The sequence below is a fragment of the Toxotes jaculatrix genome, chromosome 1 (assembly GCF_017976425.1).
Source record: "Toxotes jaculatrix isolate fToxJac2 chromosome 1, fToxJac2.pri, whole genome shotgun sequence".
In the NCBI taxonomy this organism is placed as follows: Eukaryota; Metazoa; Chordata; class Actinopteri; family Toxotidae; genus Toxotes; species Toxotes jaculatrix.
In genome coordinates, this window is record NC_054394.1 from 12,407,743 (window position 1) to 12,430,249 (window position 22,507).

General features: G+C 41.9%; 1 protein-coding gene across 1 annotated transcript in view; it reads left to right on the top strand.

Annotated features, from left to right (window-relative positions):
* The window catches only part of LOC121185768 (nuclear factor of activated T-cells, cytoplasmic 3-like), a 55,471-nt gene extending 33,279 nt beyond the window's left edge, over positions 1 to 22,192 (top strand). Inside the window, 4 exon segments of the mRNA XM_041044215.1 lie at positions 3,703 to 3,758; positions 3,939 to 4,065; positions 6,282 to 7,376; positions 18,839 to 22,192. Coding sequence (XP_040900149.1) covers positions 3,703 to 3,758; positions 3,939 to 4,065; positions 6,282 to 7,376; positions 18,839 to 18,915 — 1,355 coding nt within the window. The 3' untranslated portion in view covers positions 18,916 to 22,192.
* The last annotated feature ends 315 nt before the right edge of the window (positions 22,193 to 22,507 follow it).

Consider the following 22,507-nt stretch of genomic DNA (forward strand, 5'->3'; position numbering starts at 1 on the left):
ACAGATGCATGCCATGACCATGAATATCAATACACCCATGTTTTGTCTCACGCTTACTAACACGCGTGAACTGCTAAAAGATCAGTGAGGGGGAGCATATGTGCTGCATTCACAGCAATCACAGTCAGTGGTGTTTGCTGTTAGGCAGCCAGTGAGGATCACTGTCACTGCACTCTACCAACTCCTGCTGGTTTCTTGCGCCACCTGTGTAGAGAGAGTGGGAGCTTGGGGGTCAGCATGAATGTAGAGTGAGTCTCTGTTGCCTAAAACCAGTATAGTTGACTTTTAAAGTTGCTGATATCTGCTGAACTAATGCCTAGGATGAAGAGATTACTTCGTTAAACTCCCTGTGCAATTTATCCTCTTTCTTTTAAGTCATTCATCTCTCTCTCTGCCTTATCTGTCTTTTCTGTTTTGTACACCACTCTGTAATCAAAACACATGTAATAGCTGTTCCCTGCGATGGAAATTTTAAATGGATAACATGCGTTGAGCCAGTCGCTGCCTGCCCGAGGTACCTTTGTGATGTCGAGCAACAGAATCAAGTTCACACATGGCAGAAAGTTGAGTGGTGATGTTTTTGTGAGTGAGAAGCCATTCTCTTAAGATTTTCTAGACAAAAAAAAAAAAAAAACAGCTCAAAGGAATGTCTTTAGCTCTTTGAGGTGTAGCAGGTGAAGCATGGCATAGAAAAGTAGCACGGTTGAAACAGCTCACTGATGGTCAAGTCTTTACAGCGCAGCAGCAAGTGGAAACCTTAGGGAGGTGCACCTCGGGTAGGAGAGGAGGGAGGAACGCTGGGCCCCATGGTGCATGAGGGCAGTGGACTGTGGAAGGAGACAGAAAGACTATGAAACGGGAGGGGAGAAGATGATGTTGATTAGGTTTGTGCAAATGATCCCCCTCATCATGACTAATCCGCCTGCTTTAGTGCAGAAAGGCACTGATTGGAGTAAGTACAGGAATGGAAGAAAAGAAAGAAAAAAGAGGCAATGACAGACATTTTTCCACCATCTCTCATAATTGAAAGACAACAGTAGGTTCATGAGGAACTGGAGAGACTGGCCCGTTGTTGCTAGTACACAGAGATTATGGGATGGTACTATAAATGACTTTACTGTTTACAGAAACAGAGATCCTAGCAGTTGTTGTTAATGTTAGACCCTGTTTTCAAGTAGATAAACATAAAACTGTAATAGAACAGTTTAGGTTTACTGTCTTTTGGCATGCCTTAGTGTTTAGTGTAGATCCCTGTGTTCTGCTTTCTTTTACTTGGGTTCTCAGTATTTATATAAGTTTTTTGGACGCTAAACAGTACAAAGAAGAAATTCAGATGGAAAATTGAAGTCAAAGGCCTTTACCTAAAGGAAATACTTTTTAAATCTCTTAATGTCTCTCGTTTCTTCCTGCTTTTACCAATGGTCTGATAATCATCTTTGAGAAAGAGAAAATGTATCTGTTGATTTATTAATTTATTTTATTTATTTATTTGTTTGTTTGTTTTAGGTTATTTGAAGTAGTATTCAGGGGATGAGAAAGTGTGAGAAAGAAGAAGAAGAAGAAAAAAGAAGACAGATAAAGGGGTAGGGTAGGGGCCTGAGGAATTGCCGGCGCTGTATTTATATATAAACTAAACCAAGAGTTATTTTTGTTTTTGGAAGGGGTGTAAAACAGTATAAGCAGTATGTATATTACTATAAATATGTTCTTTACTAAAACTGAGAATAGTATTTCGAGGTTTCCAGACCGCATCAAACATTAAAGTTAAATTTATGTCCATAATTGGTATAAGTATTTCAACTTTACAAGGATGAGTGTTTATAAAGGAGTGGACTTTAAAGGCTGTAACAGTGACTGCCTTGAATAGTGACTAATGCAGCGTGTGTACTCTGTAGTCACTGTGTTGTTTCTGTTGTAAAAGCTAAACAACGGTGGGCTTTTACAAAGATGTAAAAGCCAACTGTTGTAACATAAACAGTAATTACCTTCTTTATTTTTTGTTCAGTCTTCCGGCACGGTAGGTCCACGCTCTTTTCCCCACTGACTCGGGTGCGTAGTGTGTCTGGATGATCCGAGTCATTGTCTTAGTGTGGTATGAGGTTCCTGTCAGTACTTGTTGTCTGACAGAGCATGTGGGGCCCTTGCTCCTGCCTGTTGAATGTCAACAAGCTGCGCTGCAATAATGCACTGCTGTCAGCTGCAAAGACACCCAAGGTCATTTTGCTCATTGGAAATAAATACTCTGTCATCTACAATTTAAGCTCTTCCTTTACAATAAGGAGAATCTCTTTAGGGTTATGACTGCTTAATGTGCCAGTGGATCACTACAGCTAAAGCTACTGTTAGGGCGAGATCAGCTACAGCAGACTCTGGATTTTGGTTTTTAGTAGAAAGCTGAATACCCTAAATGTAACAGGGCTTACAGCTGAGCTCTTACTTAGTTAGAATCTACCTATAATCCAGTCCTCTCTGCAGACATGTTGCAGATGTCTGACGGTGGTATTTGGGGGAATCCTTTGGGTTTTGAGGAGGAGGCCATGCAGGTGCAGAGTATACTTGCACCATGTCAGCACCATGAAACAGACGACTGCAAATGAATTTGCTTCCACTGAGAGCTGACGCAGTCCTAAGTTAGTTGTCAACGTTTTTATTCTTCTCGATACCGTGATGACTGTGATTTCTTCCAACCACACGGCAAGCCTGTTAGTGTTTTCACCCCAACTGCTTCCCTTCAAGCAGCTGCCCCTAAGATGTCTGGCCAAATAATTAGATCCCTCATAGGAAAACTGGAAAGGATGTTTTCTAGCCAGAAACCTGGCAGTGTGTAAAGGCATTTTAAAAATAAATACAATTATTCCACTGCTCTCTCCATAATTTTAACCAGGCAAGACAAACAGCAGGATATTTGGACATTTGATTACTATTTAATCGCTGTTAAGATTTTCTCCATGGGGCTTCTGGGCCTTTAAAAATGACATCATTTTGATGTCTCTCGGTTCTCCAGAACAAAGTGAAATCGTGTGCTTTTCTGAAGCCTCATGTGGTTCTTAAGCCCTGTCTGGTTGAGAAAGCACTCTACTGACATCATCTTTAGGAAAATAGAAAATAGAGAAAAAGAGCTACTCCAGATGGGGAAAGCTACTTTGAAAAATATCACACTCTGCTTCAAAAGGGGTCTAAATTAAAAAGCTTAAATTAAAAGTGATCATGTGTGGCCTGGGCTTCTTAGTACTTCTGTTTTAGCTATTTATTTTCACTCCAGGAAAAAAAAAAAAAGTTTTTATGCTTATTTTATAGGTGTAGTTTCAAGTTCCATACCTGAACGATTTAGGCAGCTGTGTTGGTCTAAAAATTAGCAAGTGGGTGAGAATGTGATAAAAATATTGCTTCATCACAAGTTTGTCTTAGAGTTCTGCCTGTAGATCTCTCAGTCTCTTCCTCATTCAAAACTCATTACTCCTATGTCTTTAGCCAGGCCTGCACTCAAGAACTGTTTGTCTTTTCTCATATACTTGTCTGTGAAATGTAACTTTAAGGTTACTGATATGCTTTATGTAATGAAACAGAGTTGAGATTGACAGGAATGATGTGTGTGTGTGTGAACTTGTGTGTTGTGTCTTTTCCTGTTTGTGGCACTATGATTATTACTGGCTTAAACATTTAATCTTTTGGGGGGTTTTTTTTCCTCCTAATGCAAATTAGATGGACGACCACAATGGGAAGTTGAGGCAAAAATAATGCGTGAGAAAACTCAAGGGGTAAGTAGTAATTTGTTTACCTGCACTCTAAGTCTATAGCATTTTTTCTGTAATATTTGCAGTTAAACATACTTGTTTGTTTTAAGATTCTGCATCAGTATTTGTATTTTAATGTCTGTAAATTGCAAGATATTTTGTTGGCATTATGTGTATGTAAATGGTACCAAATGTTTTTTGTAGTCGTGCATCGTGGTGGAGGTTCCTCCCTACCACAGTAAGACTGTGGGTTCAGCTGTGCAGGTGCAGTTTTATGTCTGCAATGGCAAGCGGAAAAGGAGCCAATCGCAACGCTTCACTTATCTTTCAGGTGAGATGGCAGGTTCTAATGATTTTTTTTAGAAAGAAAAAATCATAAAAGTACGTTTTCTTTTTTTTGTTGTTCAATTTATAACTACAAAATTTAAAAAAAAAATCCCTGGGGAAAAAAACAAGTGAGGCAAGGTAGCACAGTCTTGCTAATCTTATGCTGTTTTTAGATGCTAAAGTATTTGAAACCCTGAGTAATTTCTCTGCAACTCAATTTACGGACATTGGCACGACAACATTCTCTGAAGCTTCACTTTGCATTCCTTGGGGTGTATTTCTTCCTGCTGTAGTGAATCTCCCTAGGCAATGACAAGAAGTTTGACTGACAGCAGAGACAGTTGTAAGATGCTTGTTGTGTTGCAGAATTCTCCACAGGGGCTTCACTAACCCAATTTCTCTTTCTCTCTCCAAAGAAAGCATTGCTGTGGTTTGAAGGGGGCTCTTCCACTAACAATAACACTAACACCTGCCAACTGCTTATTTTGTAAACCCTCCTCAAACTCCCAAGCCAACTTTTTCTTTTTCCTCACATGTACTGTATTTGCATGGGGTTCTCTCATGCAAATCTTTTGCTATCCAGGAAACTTTTACTACACTTAGCCCCTGAGTTGTGGTTTGATTTAATTACTTTAGCAATAAGGAAACTCAGTGTTCAAGATATTTTGATCTTAAAGTTTCCTTAACGGTTTTCATTAAAATCAAATTCCTACCTTGCTATTTGATATTAGTATTGTATTTTTTTTTCCCCTCCTCTTGAAGCCAGTCAAACTGAAAACACCGTTGGCGGAATATAATAACGTGAGCATTTGTGCTACATATCCAAAACCCTGAGTTTTACCGCAACAGTGTATATGCTTGTGTGTGTGTATACACATATAAGCGGCCTTGCCCCTCCACCCACCCAGCTTTTCTGTTTGCAAGCACGCCCACTCGGCACAAGCAGTTCCTGTTTTCCCCGTTTACAGATTAGGGCAGCCAATCAAAGCAGAGTAAAACAACCCTGCTCTGTCAGTCAGGCTGGGTCGCTGACACCACTAGTGTCACCACGGACACCGCCTGCTTTATTGTGGCGAGAAAGAAAAAAAATCTGCCAATCAGTCGTGTTTCATGTTTCATTTTTCATCGTGGGCTGAGCTGCAACGGCCCTGGCCCAATTTAAGGATGAATTCTGAGAAGATTGACTGGAATAAAGAAACATGTTTATACCAAAAATTGGGGATCAAAATACCCTTTGTTCCTGCTTTGTATTTTGAAATTGCTGCATTGTCAGACAGGCATTAGTATTTTTCAAACATAAGGAGAACACTGCTTCTTAAACCTCACAGTTATGCTCAATTTTGAGGCTGCATTAATGTTGGATAAAAAATGAAAAGACCCTGACTTCAATTATATACAAGGATGTTTAAATATACAGTATATTACCCTTCCCTTACCCTTGATGTCCCTTTGGCTCCATTTTCACCCTAAATAAACCCCATTTGGCCTTTTCGTGCCTTTTGCTTCTCAGTCCCAAAGGCATGACGGGGTGAGTAGAGGGCATGATCAGTGAACTCATTTGTTCTGTTGGTCTGATCTGGGCTGGGGGGCATTCAGCTCCTCTTCCCACACAGCATTTCACATGATGGCACCCAGACTGACAACATATGCTCTCCCTCTGATTCAGAGCCGGATAAAAATAAAACTCACTGTCACAAGGCACCAGATTGGGAAATAGGTTACCGATTGGCATAGCAGTGCTGTGAGCTCTCACAGTAAAAGGGAATGGCCCCATTTATTATCAAAATGTCACTCAGTGTTTGAGAGGCTTTTTTTTTCCAAGGAGGAGACCCATTTCACAATCTACACCGTTCAAAGACTGTTCACTTACTTTTACAGCTTTCATTCGACATATTACAAAATTAAAGCCAAAGATTGAGCTTGAATTAGTGGAAGTTAAGAATGTGGAAAAACTTGAAACATCTTCTTCCTTTTTTAGTGTGTTGAAGTCTCTGGACTACTGTACCTGAAGCAAAAATAGCAGCAACACAGTCAATGTTGCACTGCAGTGACTTGACAAATTCATACATTATGAGTCATTTCTTTCTCTCCTTTCTGTATTTGATTGATAGACATAACTGACAACGTGTTTTTTTTTCTCTTTCATCCTGCCTGTCTTTCCTCTTTCGTCACATCTTTCTTCCTGCCTCTCTCTCTGTATACCTCTCTCCCTCTCCGTAGTCATGGTGAAACAGGAGCACAGAGATGAGCTGGACCTTCCTGCAGTACCCCCTATGTCCATGCCCCTGGCACATGCTGCCAGTCTGGTGCGCACCCAGCTGCCCTCTCCTGAGCAGGGCCACCCATCGGACAACCTTCTGTCCAGCTCCCCTCACGGCCTGGCCACGGGCTCTGGACCCGGCCTGCTACCCCTGCAGGCCTCCTGCCCCTCCCTGGGCTCCCCATCTTTCCAGCACCTGCCTCACCTCCAGAGTCGCGGTTTGCATCACCCCCCTGCAGATTGCCACATGACATTCCACCCAAGCTCTGCTCCTGCTCCTCTTCCAGCTCCTCTTCCTGCTCCTCCCCGACCCTCTTACCAGCTTATGCAGCACAGCCACAATCATGGTCACAGCCTGCCCTTCAATGGCCAGTCCAGCCTTCCTCCTCAGGCCTATGAGAGGCTACCCTTTCAGCAGAGCCCCAACGCAGCATCACACCAAGTGGGTATGGGGATGGTGTACCCCTCCTCCCCTTGCTCCTCACCGTCAGCTCCCTCCTCTTCAACCACCAATCCCATTGCTGGGTCTCCTCAGAGCCAACAACCCCTACTCACCCCCTCATCCCCACACCTCCACACACTCGGTGGTTATCACTGCTCTCCAAATCCCACCCAGGTTCCCTCTCCCGGTGGCCACCCCCTGGTAGGGCAGCACTCCGCCCAGCTGCAGAGGGCTATGGGCTACCACCCGGTAGGTCAAAGGTCAGCCTCTTGCCCCACACCGTCCAGTGCCCCTGCGCCGCGGATGATCCCATCTCCACACTCCGGGCCTTCCTCCCCTCAGCTCCACTCGCTGCCCTACCAGTCTCCCACCTCCTCCTCCCCCACTTCTGGTGGCAGTCCTTTGGGGCCCCTTCAACAGCAGCCTTCTCCCCAGGCTACAAGTCCAGTCATGACCAGCCTGTCCCCTGCAGCAGCAGGCCCTCTGGTTCACCCTCTAAGCCCTCAGGGACCATTCCCTTTAGACGGGGAGAGGCTGAACATCAAGCAGGAGCCAGAGGACAGGGAGCCCACTTTTCGCTCTATCGGCCTGCAGGACATCACGCTGGATGATGGTAAGACTACAGCAAAAATCTTTTGCTTTTTTTGTCTAAGGGTCAATGTCCACCTGGTGTCTTTAATAAACCAGAGGTCACTGAGAGCTGTAGCATCAACCAGATTAGGATTTCCTCTACTGTGATTGTTCAGTGCATGAAAAGTGAAAAAGAAGAGACAGGATGCAAATTAAAACTTGAATCTCATGGAGGCAGTCACACACAAAGCCATCAGAAAGAGACAATCTAAAATAGTTAAAAACAAATAAAAGAGAAGGTGGACCTTCGTTCTTTTTTGCCCATCTACAGTATGTCTGTCTTGCTCTGTGCATAACTAAATGTCTCTTTTTTTCTTCAACTCTCATTCTCCAGTTTTCTGTCAGTCCAGTCTTTCTGCTTTCATTATCACATTTTCCTTCCTCACCCTGTCCTTTTACACGAGATATTTAGAGCGCACCCATCTGTGATCAATCTCATTTTCAGTCTAAAACAAGCGACCGCTGAGGGATTAAATTCACCCTACAATACGTGACTCGCAAGATAAATTTGTATCTGATGATGTAAAACAATACAGAGCACCAGTTGCTGTATTTTCAAGGGGCTGAAACCTTGATGCCTGATTACGGTGATAGCGTTTCATCTGTCATTGCAGTGCACAGTTGTGTACACAGGTTCATTACTGGGGGGGGGGGGGGGGGCGTCCTGTGACTTAGTATTGGGTAACATAGAGACAATAGGACTGATAACTATAGTATCATATTAAAGGGCCTAATTGTAAAGCGCTAAACCCCTATATCTCTGGCAGCAGTTTGGAGATTAATTACACTTTGTGTTTTTTGACTTCTTAGAACTGGGGAGAGGGAAAGGATTGCATCATTTTGTGCTACTTGCAAAGCCTGAACACAGAGGCTACAGTTGTGTGCTGCTGCAGTAATTATATCCTCTGTGTGTGTGTGTGTGTGTACAAGTACTAACAAGTCTAATTAGGATGCTCAGGAGAACTTGTTCACTTAACAATTGACCATAAAGTCAGTGCGTGCATTTAGCAGCTTTTCTCTCTTCCATGAACTCGACTTCTTTACTGAAAATATGTTCCTCCAAGCTGCTCTAAATCATCTACCTCCTTATCTACCATTCAGAGCCTCGCATGGTTTTGTTAACCCCAGTGCCACATTCAAATGAGGGTTCCAAAGGTTCGGGGTTAATAAATAGCCTGGTGAAGCCGTGTCAGGGAGGTGTGATATTGTGTGCTAGCAAGGGTCAGCCTAATTAACACAGGGCCACTGTCAATAAGTCACGTGTGAAAGACCAACAACCACTTCATTCATCAGTGCATAATACTGATGCATACACACGCTCTAATACACATTTAAGCATGTAACCTGGGGGAAAAAAAAAAGGCTGATGACAAAGCTTCTCTCAGCCTCATTTTTCACAGCCTCAGATGTGAACGCATGTATGCACACATCAAATGTGTTTACTCAGAAATTTTTCACATTTAACAGTAACTCCGATTTAGTCAGTCTCTCCCGCTGTCACACAGACAGACGCACCGCCGCTGTGAAAGTAGCTGCACTCGCACTCAAAAAGTGTGAGAAAAGTTTGTGAGTGACACGGTTCAGCCGGGAATGTAAGCTCTCCCTTTGAGCCTGTGGCTAAAAATAGCTTTCTGTGCCAGCCCAGCTCTGTAGGCCATATTTTGAAGTAGCAACGTGGAGCTTCACCCAGCTCTGAGTTTTAGGAGGTCGCAGCACACTCTCTTAAGTAGACCACATTCATCCCAGTTTGACAGACAGGCGGATCAGGATGGACAAACATACGTAAACGCTGAGTACCACAAGTGCACATAGATTCATGTAGCATTAAAGATGCACATGTATGCAGGCTATATAAAATTGTTATGCACACACAAATAATCCAGATTGATGCCTTAAAGCAGCTATGCATAATTAACATTTTAAGGCAGAATATATAACCACCAGGGCTGGCTGCTTGATTAGTTTTGCTAAAGTAGGGGATACCAACCTTCTGATTTACAGAGGCTTTTTGTTAAAAAGTAAAATATTCAAACAGCTTTCTGCCCTGTAGAAATCTCAGGCTGAATCATGCATGATATCATAGGTTCATCATACATGAAATAAACCACTGCAGTAGGACTGCAGACAGACTTGTGTCAGCGGCATGAGAGGGAATACGACTGTGAGTGTGTTGAAAACTGTTCTGGTTAACAAACAGATGGCCCTTGTGACGCACACCAGAGCATGCTTGAGATGTGTGCCTTGGTGTGTGCGTGTGTGTGTGTGTGACAGAAAGATGGTATATTGTGTTTGTGTGTATCTGTTTGATGTTGTGAGTGTATGTGTGCGCAAATCAGGAGACACAGGAGGTGAGAAGACAGACTGACAGACAGATGGACAGACAAGTTCAGGATCCAACCCCACTGCAGGGTCACTCGGCCGAGACATTCAAACTGAAATGTACTTGGCATTTGGGAGTAAAGTGAAGTGTACAGGGGATAATTTAATGTTCTTTACATTAAAATACAAAATACACAAAAAAAGTATACATATGTAAGATTCTCCTTTACAGTGTGACAGTTACAGTGATCGTCATATCTACTACATATAAAATAAATATAAAAGGACTGCTTTGAAATTACAGCTGGCAGCCAGCAAGGATTTATTTTTAGTAGGTTTCGCAATGAAAAAAAGAAAAAGAAAAAACGAAAGAAGGTGTTAACAAAGGCAGTGAACTGGAAAGCAAAGAAGGAACTTTCCAACAAAGCAGCATGAGATGTATCTCAATGTCACCAAAATGTGCAGCTTTGTGTATTTCTTCTGCTTTGATGTCTGAGTCAAAACAGATCAAAGTTGGACTGGGTGCTGCCGTCATGAAATATTATCAAAGACAGGTTTTTCATGGTCACTGTTTGGCACATTTGGTGTAGAGACCATGGTGTGTCAGCACCTCAACAACAACAACAACAAAAAACAAAACAAAACAAACAGAGGCTCTGTTCACTTCAGTCCTATTAAAGGATTTAGGATCAGTAGGTATAGATATTTGATAGAATATTATTGTTTTTATATTAATTAATGTTTACTGTCTATCCCCACTGTGATTGTCAGCCAGGCTTACTAAACCCCTGTAAACTTATGCATTTGACTCTTCCATGAACACAGTAGTGGACTGAAGACTGTGCCCTCCTGTGAGGATGATCAACAAGCAGCCATGGTGTCATAAGGGGGAGGCAAGGACTTGAACCCAAACGCAAAAACCCCAAAGACAGACAGAATGAGCGAACTAAAAGTCTTTCAATAAAGCAAAATCACTGGAAATGTCCAGGGCAAGGGAACAAAACAACCAAAAATCATCCACGAGGGAGAAAAAACACTTAGGAACGAAACTAAACAAAAATACAATAGTCCTTACTTAAAACGAAACCAAGATAAGTCCATGAGGGGGACAAACACAAGACACAGGAACTTGAACAAACACAAGGACTTGACGTGGTGCAAACTCGAGCATGGACACTGACATGGAAACAGACAAACAAGAACACAGGGAAACGACGAGACTTAAATACACAAGGCAATGGGCAACAGGTGAAACCAATTAGGGCAGGGCAGACAATCACAAATGGAGGGAAACAAGACAAAGACAGGAAGTAGAACAAGACAAGATACACAAGGGCAATGACTTCAAAATAAAACAGGAACTATAAACAAAACTTAACTAAACAAAACATAACAAAAGGGTTCCGAAAACAGCCCCCTTATATGACTCCTTAGTCATGACACATGGTGACAGAATCCGAAGTCCTTGTGCTGCTGACCCGTGCATTTAACTACGTGACGATGCCTTTGTTTACAGAGTATGGATGGGAAGGGATAGCATGTGTGTGTTATGTCTGTGCGTGCTTGTAAGCAGTTACTGTAGTGTCGCTAGTATGAGCAGAGTGTGTCCACAACAAAAGCTGGTCTTTTGTTGTCCCTGCCCTGCCCAAATACACAGCTGCCTCAAACTGCGAGCACAGCTTTTAGGGGTTAAGAATAGGCCGAGCCCTGCTGCCTGCACGCCTTGAGAGAGACACTGACACACTAATGGCCCAAATGCACATACACACACACACACACACACGCACACACAGGGAGCGACACACATTATCCTGTAGATGTAATCAAATATACGAGGCAGTGTCCATGCAGTGAACACATCTTTCAAGTATACTTTTTTTAATTGTTCTGTTTTTCTGTCTTTACAAGGTCACAGGCTGTGTAGAAATAGACTCTTGTCTGAAAGTTACATGTGAGGCTACATCCACGTTAGCCAGCTTAGCTTAGCACAAACACTAGACACAGTGGGAAAGAGCTAGACTGGCTCCCTCTAAAGGTAACAGAGACCACCTGCCACCACATTGAAAGCTTTCTATTTAACATGGTATGTGTTGTTTCTTAAATCCATACAAAAAAAAAACCTTTAAGTGTAAAAATGACACATTGTGGTTTTTCGGGGGTTACGTGCCAGATTATTTCTCGGTGGTAAGCAGTCACTTCATGAACTGATTGCCCTTGTAAAACCACAACTTGTTGTTTTAACAAGATATCACGTGTTAATTAGTGAGATGTAGAGGTGCCAGTATGCAGATTTTCTTCAGAGAGAACCAGGCCAGCTGTTCCCCCTGTTTCCAGTCACTATGCTAAGCTAAGCTAACTGCTGACTGTGGCTTTATATTTAGCAGACAGATATGAGGGTGGGCTTGATTTTCTCATGTGACTCCTGCAAAGTTGAACTGTTGATTTAACATCAAGACAAGCGGGTCTTTTTAGTGAGAAAGGTTTGCCAGCAGTGCCAGTCCCACTGAGAATCATCAGCAGCATCCCAGTCTTCACAGTTTTAAGTCTCCTTCAGCTCATGGGCAGCTGCTCTCTGAGCATCCGCTCCCTGAATGCTGCAAAATGACTCAGAGACGTAAATGAGTAAAACAAGTGAGCGACGAAGACGCCAAGTTCAAACAATCCATAAAAAGACTTTGATATTTTTCTCAGGAGTTGGACGAACAGTCCACAGAGAAAATGCCAGTGAATACTGGACTTACCTTTGACAGGTGGTGAGAAATATGACTCCAGGTGTATCTCAAATGAAATTAAACATGAAATTAGACTTGGAAATGACCTTTTATTGTTGGCTACCTTTATAAATTATCTCCATTCACATTTTTTCCTTTGGAAAGACCTGAAAAGGTGGTTTGAACTTGGTAGGTGTTTTTTTTTCTTTTTCCTAGTGCAAACCCACCTGCTTCATTCGTTGCTATTTTAACAATCAACAACCATAATTCAGCAAAAGTGTAAAATTAAAGCCATTTACAGTAAAAGCATTGAATAGCTGGCAGTGCAGGCTGAGCAGCTTTTGTAATGAATCATTTGAGTCACTGGTGAAATTGCATCAGACAGACTAGTTCTTTATAAACAGATATTTTCATATGTGTGTACACAACCAGGAAAAAAATGTAAACATAACTGTAATTCATTTAACGGTGATTATTTGTATGAAAAAAATCAGATATAAATCTGTTCTCTTTTCTTTTTTAATTTTTTGCATGTTTGTGTATGGGACCATCTTGGTCAGAGGTTGCATGCAACATCTAGCCAGTCACGATAGAGTAATAACACAGAACTCCTGATTTGACGGCATGAAAAAACAACAGTGGAAGGAACATTTGTTTCCATCGAATGCTGCTGCTGCTGCTGCTGCTGCTCATTAAAAACAATGGCAAACATTCACTGGCCTTTTCCTCAGAAACAAGGGGAAACTGACTTTCTGTGTCATCTTTCCATACAATTAAAGTTTTAAAGAGTATACTGCAGAAGTCTTGGCAGAAGCCGGAGCCTGGTGTAGAGACTGTGCCAGTGCTGCCTTTTTCGTTAGACAGGAGAAGGGGAAGCCTGGAAATCCCTCGGTGGGGAACTTATTGACTCTTAGGTCATGTTTCTGAATGTACACGTGCCAAATTATTATGAAAATCAACAGTGCTGTCTTTGATAAAGATTTTGGCAAGATTTTGTTTGTTGCGCTGGCTGCTCTTGTTACTCTTCCTGAGTGTCAGTGTTGATTTGTGCGAGTCAGCCCGGCGTGGAGCGCCGGTGCTCGACTGGAAAGTGAATACTAGTCACCACATTTCTCATGGTGCACAAACGAGAACTTGACAGAGCGCTGAAATGTGTGTGTGCAAGTGTGTGTAAACAGTACGTTTTTCTGTGTGAGTCAGTTTATCACGTTGCTGTGAAGTTGCTGCTGTATCTTGTATGATATCGCTGTATTGGGGAAAGTACTATTTTTCTAAACTCTACTTTTACACTTTCTTGAAAAGCAAGCGATTAGGTGATCAACAGCAAATCAATCTGTTTTTCAAGCAAAAAAAGTGCCAGCTTCTCATGTGGGAAGATTTGCTGCTTTCTTTGCTTTCTTTTTTGTGTGGTAATAAATTGAATATCTTTGGATGATGGACTGGCAACAAGCTATTTGAAGACTTAAGAAAATCTAATACTATTTTCTGAATTTTCATGGATGAACAAATGATAGTTAATGAAAATAATCATTCGTTGCACCTGTTCTGTTCTACGTGGAACAGGAACTCTCTGCTAAAGTGAAAAAAAAAACACATCAGGTTGTTTTTTTTCTTGACCCACCACCAGTGGCAGGAAAAGACAAAGCTTATTATGGTTTTGACACCAGACACTCATTAGCATCATCCTCTCTGCCGATAAGTCCTAGTTTGTCTTATTAACCAGTGGAGTGGGCTTTGCTGATCTCTCCAGGTGCCCATTTGGACTCCAGTGGGTTTTTTTTTTCCCCTTCTGAAAGCCCAGTCCTGTGGTCATCTGCTGAGCGGAGCAAAGACTGGAGTCTTGCGAATCACTTACCGTCACATCAAATGGGAAATCCAGCGATGAATCACAGAGATGAGTGACTTTGAGAAACTGACTTTTTAACGAGCCTCTCCGGTGTACTCTGTGCTCTCACCCACTCATTCACTGCTCCAAAAGTGAAATTAAAATTAAACAGAAAAGGGTCACAGAGCAGCTGCAGAGTCAGAAGAGTGAAGCAGAGAAGGCTTTACCGAGCAGCTCTGGAAGATTTCATCAACTGACCATCTATTTCCAATGTGTGCGATCGCTCAGTGGATTTTTTTTTTTTTTTTTTTTTTTTCATGTTTGCTCTCATACCCAAGGCTTTGTGAAGACGTGTGCATGTCATTACAGGGCCCTGCAAGTGGAAACTGTGTGCTTTGATATTCCCTCTTGCAGGCAAACCAAGTCTTACCTCTTTCTGTTCCCTTTGCACAAATGTTTTCCATTGTGGCATGTTGTCTTCATTTGCTGGACTGAAAAATCACTCAGTCTTCAAGTTATTTGCTTAAGCTGCCCTGCCAGAGTAACTTCTTTTTTTTTTTTTTTTTCCCTGGGTCAGGAAACTTTTTTCAATGTGACATAGAGGGTTTTGATAATTACCTATTTTCCATTTCGACAGTAGACGTGTTTATCATACCGAATGTCCGTCTGCGCATTTTACTTCTGTTTTGCATTATGGAAATCCTTTCAATATACCTCTGTGGAGATGCACTTTGAGAAGCGTGATTACCCAATCACTGTGGTCTGTAGCTGGATGTGAAGCCCTCTTTTAGGGAAATTAAAGAATCCCCACCAGTTCATTTAGCAAAGCTATATTTTACAATTAATTCATTTCTATTATAAGAATTTATTTTTAAAAGCTTAAGAAAAGTGTCTGTGTGACATTTTGTTGCCACATTTTTTGTGAATAAGAGATTTTTTCTTTTAGTGTCTAGGGGTTATGTTATTACTGTAGCTTGCCCAGCTTACAGAGATTTAATCCTTCTCCTGCTTCCACTGCAGTGAAAGGCAGAGGTTCCTCTGTGTTTACTAAGCTGTGTGAGGAGTGTACATCACCACCACTGCTAGAAAAAACATGTTACATTACTTTGAAAAGCTGAATTCCTAAAGATTAGGATTAACACTTCTACAGTAAGATGTGTCTGCACAGTTGCCTTGCTGCCTAACCAACATCTTAAACCATGTAAACTCCCAGGGGAAGGAGCAATCTGATGGAAGCCTAGCAGTTAAAGGCAACTAGCAATTGCACCTGCAGCAGTAGTAGTAGTAGTAATAGTCGGCTGACTGCAGATGTAAATTTTGACAAGGGAGCCCCCCTCCCAGTCATCTGCAGAGGATCTCCCTTCGATGGAGCCATTCAGAGCTACACTTACTACACCGGCTTTCTGTTGCACTGTCATGAACAATACCAGTAAATGTGAGAAAACACTATCAGCATATGAAACTAGTCACCGGCCGTGTTCGACTCAAACCTCTCTTTCACTTCTGGATCATTGATGTGTGAAGCTCCACCTTAAATTGAATAATTGTATCTGAGCCTACATTATCTGTTGCTCACCGAGGGGAATTTAAACTTCTGTTTCATGTAAAATATTTAAATACTTTTTATGTCAAACGATGGAACTTTTGCAGTGGTTTTAAACTTTTTGTTTTTGTTTTGTTTTTGAGAGAAACGTTTGTAGATTAGTGAAGCTTATTTTGTGCTTTGTATATTTAGCTTTTCCTCCAAACTTGCCGATTTTTGCTATAAATTGATTCTTTCCTCAGTGGGTCATTGGCATCCAATCGGAGGGAAAACAAGAAAGAATAACAGACATAAACGCTCTCCTCCTCCTTTGCATTTCAAGTCTGTTTTTGAGACCGAGATGGAAACTGTCTTCCAAAATAAGTTCAGCGTTTTTCAAACAGCCAGGCAAATCAGATTTGTAAATTTACATTTAGCGCAGCTGTAATATCGAGAGTGAGGCCTGAAAATGTTTTCTGACAGACTTTGTGGGGAAACCTCTTCCTCCACCTTTTTTTTTTTTTAAAGAGAAAACCGAGTGAATCAAATTGAGAGGAATTAGTCTAAAGTTGCACTCGATCGAGTCATGGGTTTTCAGGTTGGTCTATGCTAATTGCCCCTCAGTGCGTATCTCCTGCGTTATATTATCAGTCGATAGGTTAATGTTTCCCTCTGCAACAATCTAATCAGTACAGCGGAAAGTGATATGTTTTTGCAGACGCCCACTTGATGTCGGTCTGTCGCGCTTCACACTACTTTGCTCATATTCCTGTGGTGTTAGAGCAGATTCACTCCCATGAATAAACAGTGCTACAGAGTTTACCACATACACATTTCAGCTGCGCAGGAGGCTTAAGACAGGCCCGTAAATATCACACTGCGATTGACCCGGTAATTTAATTTATCAAAGTGTTGAAATGAGAGCCTTTTTACAGGACATGATCCATTTTGAAAGGAAAGTGTGTGTTTTATACATTTGTTGTGTGTCAACAGTGTTAGGAGTGAAATGTAAGAGATTTCTTAGCTGGATTTCACTAAGTCAGTGTGGCGCTTGGACAAAAGGAGCCCAGTTATTAGCTTTTTCATTTTATCAACACAGCTTCTTTTGTTGTGCCAGTGGTTCTTTAACAGCTGTAAGATGCTGTTTATTTTGACCACAGTTGCACACGTGTTTTTCTAAAGGTCATGCCCTTTGAAGGAGATCTGTAGTCCTCCATCATGTTTTTTATTCCACCAGTTGTCAGGCAAATGGATAAACTGGGCCAGACTTGTTGCATATTATATTCTGCATCAGCCTTCTATACACCAAAGGTAAACGTTAGCTTTGATAGTCACAGTGTAGTCTCGTAAGTGCGTGGTGGTGCTGTTAGTGTGACTGTGTGTGTGAACATGGTTGACATGGGAAAGGAAGAGCCTCCCACGCTAACAGGATGATGTGAGTGATGGTGGCCAGACACAAAAGCAAGCAGCAGAAAACACAAATAAAACAACAGAACGCACACAAAGACTCTGAGTTGAACACTGTCGGTCCTGTGACAAAGAACGTGGAGGATGAACGAACTGTTTAACGCAAAATATGTAGCTCATACCCACGAGACACTCAGGGCGAGCTGTGGTTTGAGGAAGAGCTGATGAAATAGTGAAACAGATTACTTTAGCGACACTTTCAAAGCAGAGACGACAGTGAGATTTTATTGTAAAGTTTTAGTAAACGGATGAAGGTTGTATTCATAATACATCTATGAATGTGTTTCATAGATGTGTCATCAAATTTAAATACGGTTCCTTTTTTCTGATGAAACACAATTGCCTGGGTTCATTTGCTCATCAATGACTGAGTCACCCTCTGTCACCTTTTTTTTAAAAATTTGTTTTAAACTGAGTTACAGTAAAACATTTGCTTATTACGCCCTGAGCGCTGTGTGATTAACAGCACAGTTGCACAAATGGACAGAGATAGATGGTGAGGTGAAGAACGGAGCTTAGGATTTGACTGTCGTGTACAGACAGGCCTGCTCGTAAATTCACCCTGGTGTCAAACTGGGCCAAAGGTCTACGCGGTACCCTCCCAAACCAGTTTGCTCAGCCTGATTTCTGCGCTCCATGTCTCTGACCCGTCCTCATCACTTTTAAAACATTTAGGCGAAGTCACGTAAAGAAGTCACGGAATGAAAACTAAACACAAACATATTGTAACAGTAGGAAAAAAAACAAAAAAACATTCACATCATATTTTCCATAAATTCCAAACAAATAAAAGTTTCCCCTCTCTCTGTCTGTCTCTGTCCTCGTGTCTTTCCTCACCACGTCAAAGTATCTGAAGCTGATTTACTTCACGGCTGCAGTTTTTTACTTGCTCCCTGTCGTGTCTCTTGTGGTCCCAGTGTGAATGCTGAATGGAGGCTGCAGATGTAAAACAATCACGCATGCAAAACAATAAATAAAAAAAAAAAAGAAAAACGGGCAAGAGCGTAGAGAAAGAGTTATCTGCTATTTATTTAAAATCTGGCTCTAACTGAGTCGGTGGAGTAATTAACCTCACTCTGCCTGAGTGCGTCTCTGTGCTTTGTTTTTTTTTTTTTTTTAACAATGGATTGGTTTTACACGGCTCTTTTGCCGTGCTTACAAACCCCATAAACAGGCCTGAGGAAATGTACTGAACCACCATTAAAAATCTAATGAAGTAACGGACAGCCCCCGGCCGTTGGCCCGGTCCCTCAGGAGTTTGTTTATAGATGTCAGTGTTCTGTGGTAACTGGTAACGTTTTGTTGGACTCAGACAAACGTCTGAACTGGCACATTCAGTGAATGGAATAGTTTCTCTCATTTGTTCTGTCAGGAGTTGTTATAATCTCACGTCAGAGCCATTACTTTGTGAACTTTGGGTTTGTCAGTCTGTTTGAGTTTTTCCACTTTGAGCTCATGGCTGTTTGAGTCCATGAGGAACTGGGTGTGGAACAACACTGCCCTCTGCTGGAAGGAAATGTGTAACGCAAATCATGTAAAATACAAATGCAGTCAGTTCTAGAAAGTAATGAATGTTTTTCTGTGTGTTTTTCTTTTCACAGTGAATGAAATCATCGGCAGAGACATGTCCCAGTCCCCCAGCGCTCACGGTCCCCCGTCGGCACACAGCCAGTCGTAGCTCAGTCCTCTCACAGTCCCCCCAGCCCCTCCCCGACGCAGCTTTTTTGGCTCATGAACGGTCCCCTCCAGCTCTTAACCTCCTGCAACGCCCACAGCACAAACATGGACCCTGCTCCTGGCTACGGGTCCTGGTCCTGTGTGCGGGGACAAGAGAGCAAGAAGAGACAAGACTGTGGTCAAAGACTGAACACGGCTGGAGATTCTGTTAAAGGCTTCATGGACCTGCTAGACCACCAGCCTGACAAGAAGACACTCTCATCTGATTTCATTTAGAACTATACCGTTTCTCCTACTTAGAGACAAAGACACACAGCTCAATTCTCAGATGTCAAGGTCCCCTGTCCCTCTTCTTCAGGTGTGTGCCTGACCCTTCAAAGCCCCGCTGTCTGTGAGTTCAGAGCACTCACTTTTCAACACGACTTTCTGTAGCGGAGACGAGACAGCGGCGCGTGTCCTCGCCCCCCTTTCACCAGCATTGACCTTCATGAATGAAGACGTCTTGAGAGGCACTTAAGAATAAAAGCGATTCAGGAGTGCACAGTGCTGCCACAGCGAGCCAGAGCTGGGATGCAGAAGTTCTGTTGCAATACTCTGAAGTTAAATGAGTTTCTCAGACAGCATTTTTTAAAGAAATGATCATCAGTGTACTGCAACTCCCAGGATGCCACACAACATTCTGGGTTTGCCCGAGCGAACAGCAGAGAAAAAGGTGTGGTACGACGTGAGACGATGTGGCAAAACTAATCACACTTTGAAGCTGAAGACTTGTTGACCTTAAAAAAACCAAACTGAATTATTATCTGTAAAATTTGATTCAAATCAAACCAAACTGTCAGGCTAAGTAAGTGAAACTCCCACGTTTTTGTTTTTTTCCACTCATGGCTTAGTGATGACGACACTGTCCAGTCTGGGTTTTTTTTTTTCTTTCTTTTTTTTTTTGTCTCCCTTTTAAATAATGAAACCATTCAGGTCTGGAGTGCAGGGGGCCTGGCAGAGAGGAACGAGCTCCTCTGGCGCTGCTCTGGGATCTGCAACCTGCAACATTCCACAACTTTTAGTAAACTTGCAGCCGTGTAGATATCTGTACATGACTCCCCACCCTCTACCTCCGCCCCCACCCACCACCCCCTTCCCTCTCTCTTCCTCCTTCTGTCTCCTCTGTTTGTCCTCCCTCTCCTGCTTTTCTTTATCGTCACGTTGAACAAATGCCTTATTAACATTTAGCAGCTTTGAATGGTAGCGAAAGCTTTTCGTCGTTGTTTTGCACAGCTGGCTTTGAGTTTGACTTTAATATTGTTATTTCACAAACAGATGTTGCGACCCGGGGTCGTGCGGCCGTTATTACTCGTATCCCGACGAGGGATGAGTGGGATTCAGGAGAGAGAGGTAGCCCCTCCCGACCAGTTTCAGTCAAAGACCTTTGAAGATCCACGTTACAGAGAAGTGTTTTTATTCCTCCTCAGAGACAAACATCTGAATTTTTTTTTTTTTTTCATGCAATAACTGCCCACATCTCCCCGGGGGCCTTTGTGTGCCTTCTATTTCCTAACAGGCACCAGCGTAGGTGACATATAATGGGAAATAATCTGACTAAAGTTTTAAAAGTATTTTATACACAAGAATGTCTAGACGATGCATTTTATAAATTGACCCCCCCCTCCTCCACTCTCTTATGTAATGAACAAGGTAAAATCCCAAAGTCTAGAGAACAACATCTGGATGTGACAGGGTCTTCCACATCCCCCCGTTTGCAACAATCAATATTTGCTGTTCACAATCAAAGACGCGACCTCTCCTCAACGGCGTGATGTATTCAATCATATTTCCTGTTGTGACAGATATGCAGTGCCTGTATGGCAGCAATAAAGAAAAAGAGTATTTTCAGGCAGGTTTTTCTAGTCAGACATGACGAGGACGTGAACAGATACAGATTCTGGTTTGAAGAGTTCCACTGGCTTTTCCTTTTTTTATTTTTTGCCTTAAGCTTGACAATGATGCTCCTGCGTGTGAGAGCTGAGGAGCGTCGCTTACGACGGTTTAAAGTCAGTTTTCCAGGTGAAAATGATTCTGCTATGCATTAAAATTCTGCCTAATGCCTTTAATAATGAGGGAAAAAATTAAAAAAGACAAAAAAAAAAGACCTTGATGCCTATAGAAGTAGACTGTAGACTCATAGATGCTTGATTGATTCTGTTTGCATCCTGGATTTGTCCCTCAGCCAATCTGCCTTGTCAAGGACACATTACAAGCATCTTAATAGGTTCAGTTATAAGTGTGAGTGAGTGAGTGAGTGAGTGTGTGTGTGTGTGTGTGTGTGTGTGTGTGTGTGTGTGTGTGTGTGTGTGTGTGTGTGTGTGTGGATGGTTGGTGTTTGTACCAAATATGCTGTACAGAAGACAGGAATTTTTGTAAAGGTCCTATTTTCAACAACAGAAGCACACACACATGTATTTAGGCTATGCAAACTATAAGAAGCAAAATGTGAGACATGACGTTAAATATGAGAAATGAGATTATAAACTATTTGTAATGGAAAAAAAAGAAACATTCAGATAGTGAGAGTATCACATCACTATGTAAACTATTAGGATGCCTTAACTCTTGTTTGAAAACCAGTTTGTCGGTGTGTCTGTATGCTGTTCTGGGTTGATTATTTTTTTCCATGACTAAGACATAAGTCAGCAAATATTATAATTATTATTATTATTATTTCTTGTTTGTTTTTTTTTGGGGGGGGGGGGGGGGCACAGGGTGGACACTGAGGGTTAGGTGAGAGAAGGGAGATGGCTATATATGACTATTTTTTTTTGCATATAAAGCTGGTTCTGCAGCTTGAAAGACTTGAGTCAAAAAAGAAAATGAAACAAAACCAGCATTGACAGTAAACTCTGGCTGCCGTCCTCTTCTGTCACAACCAAAGACCGAACAATATGTTCCCCTTTTTACGTTATGGTGAAGCAACAGAGACTGTACAACTCTATTTTTGATACTTTGAAATGGATGTCATTCCTAAAAAAAAAAAAAAAAAAAAAAGGTTGGGGACATGTATGAGTGTTGAGAATATGAAATTGTTTTGTAAAATAAAAAAGGGAAATACAGGTTTAGCTGATGTTTACCGAGCCTTGTATTGTCATTTCTTGTATATTTTGTATGTTAAAATTTTTTTTTTTTTGTAATTTTTAAGACTGCAGTGCTTTTTGAAATTATTCAAAGGGAATACCTTGCATCATACTGTAGGCTCTAAAGTAGTGTATATCAATAAAACAGAAAACTCAGCCGTGGCTTTGTGTTTTCTTTTTCCACGTCTATGATACAAAAGCTGCCTTTTCTTTTCCAGCTCTGTTCTCTCACTCTAATCACTCATCAACCCTTGTTCTCAGCTCAGCGCACCACGAGTGTTTTACCCACAGGTGCTGACACTGGCTTTAATGAAGTGGTTCTACACTCGCCAGCCACTTTATTAGGTACACCTTGCTAGTACCAGGCTGGACCCCTCTTTGCTCTCAGAACTGCCTTAGTTCTCCGTGGCAGAGATTCAACAAGGTGCTGGAAACATTCCTCAGAGATTTTGATCCATATTGACGTGATGA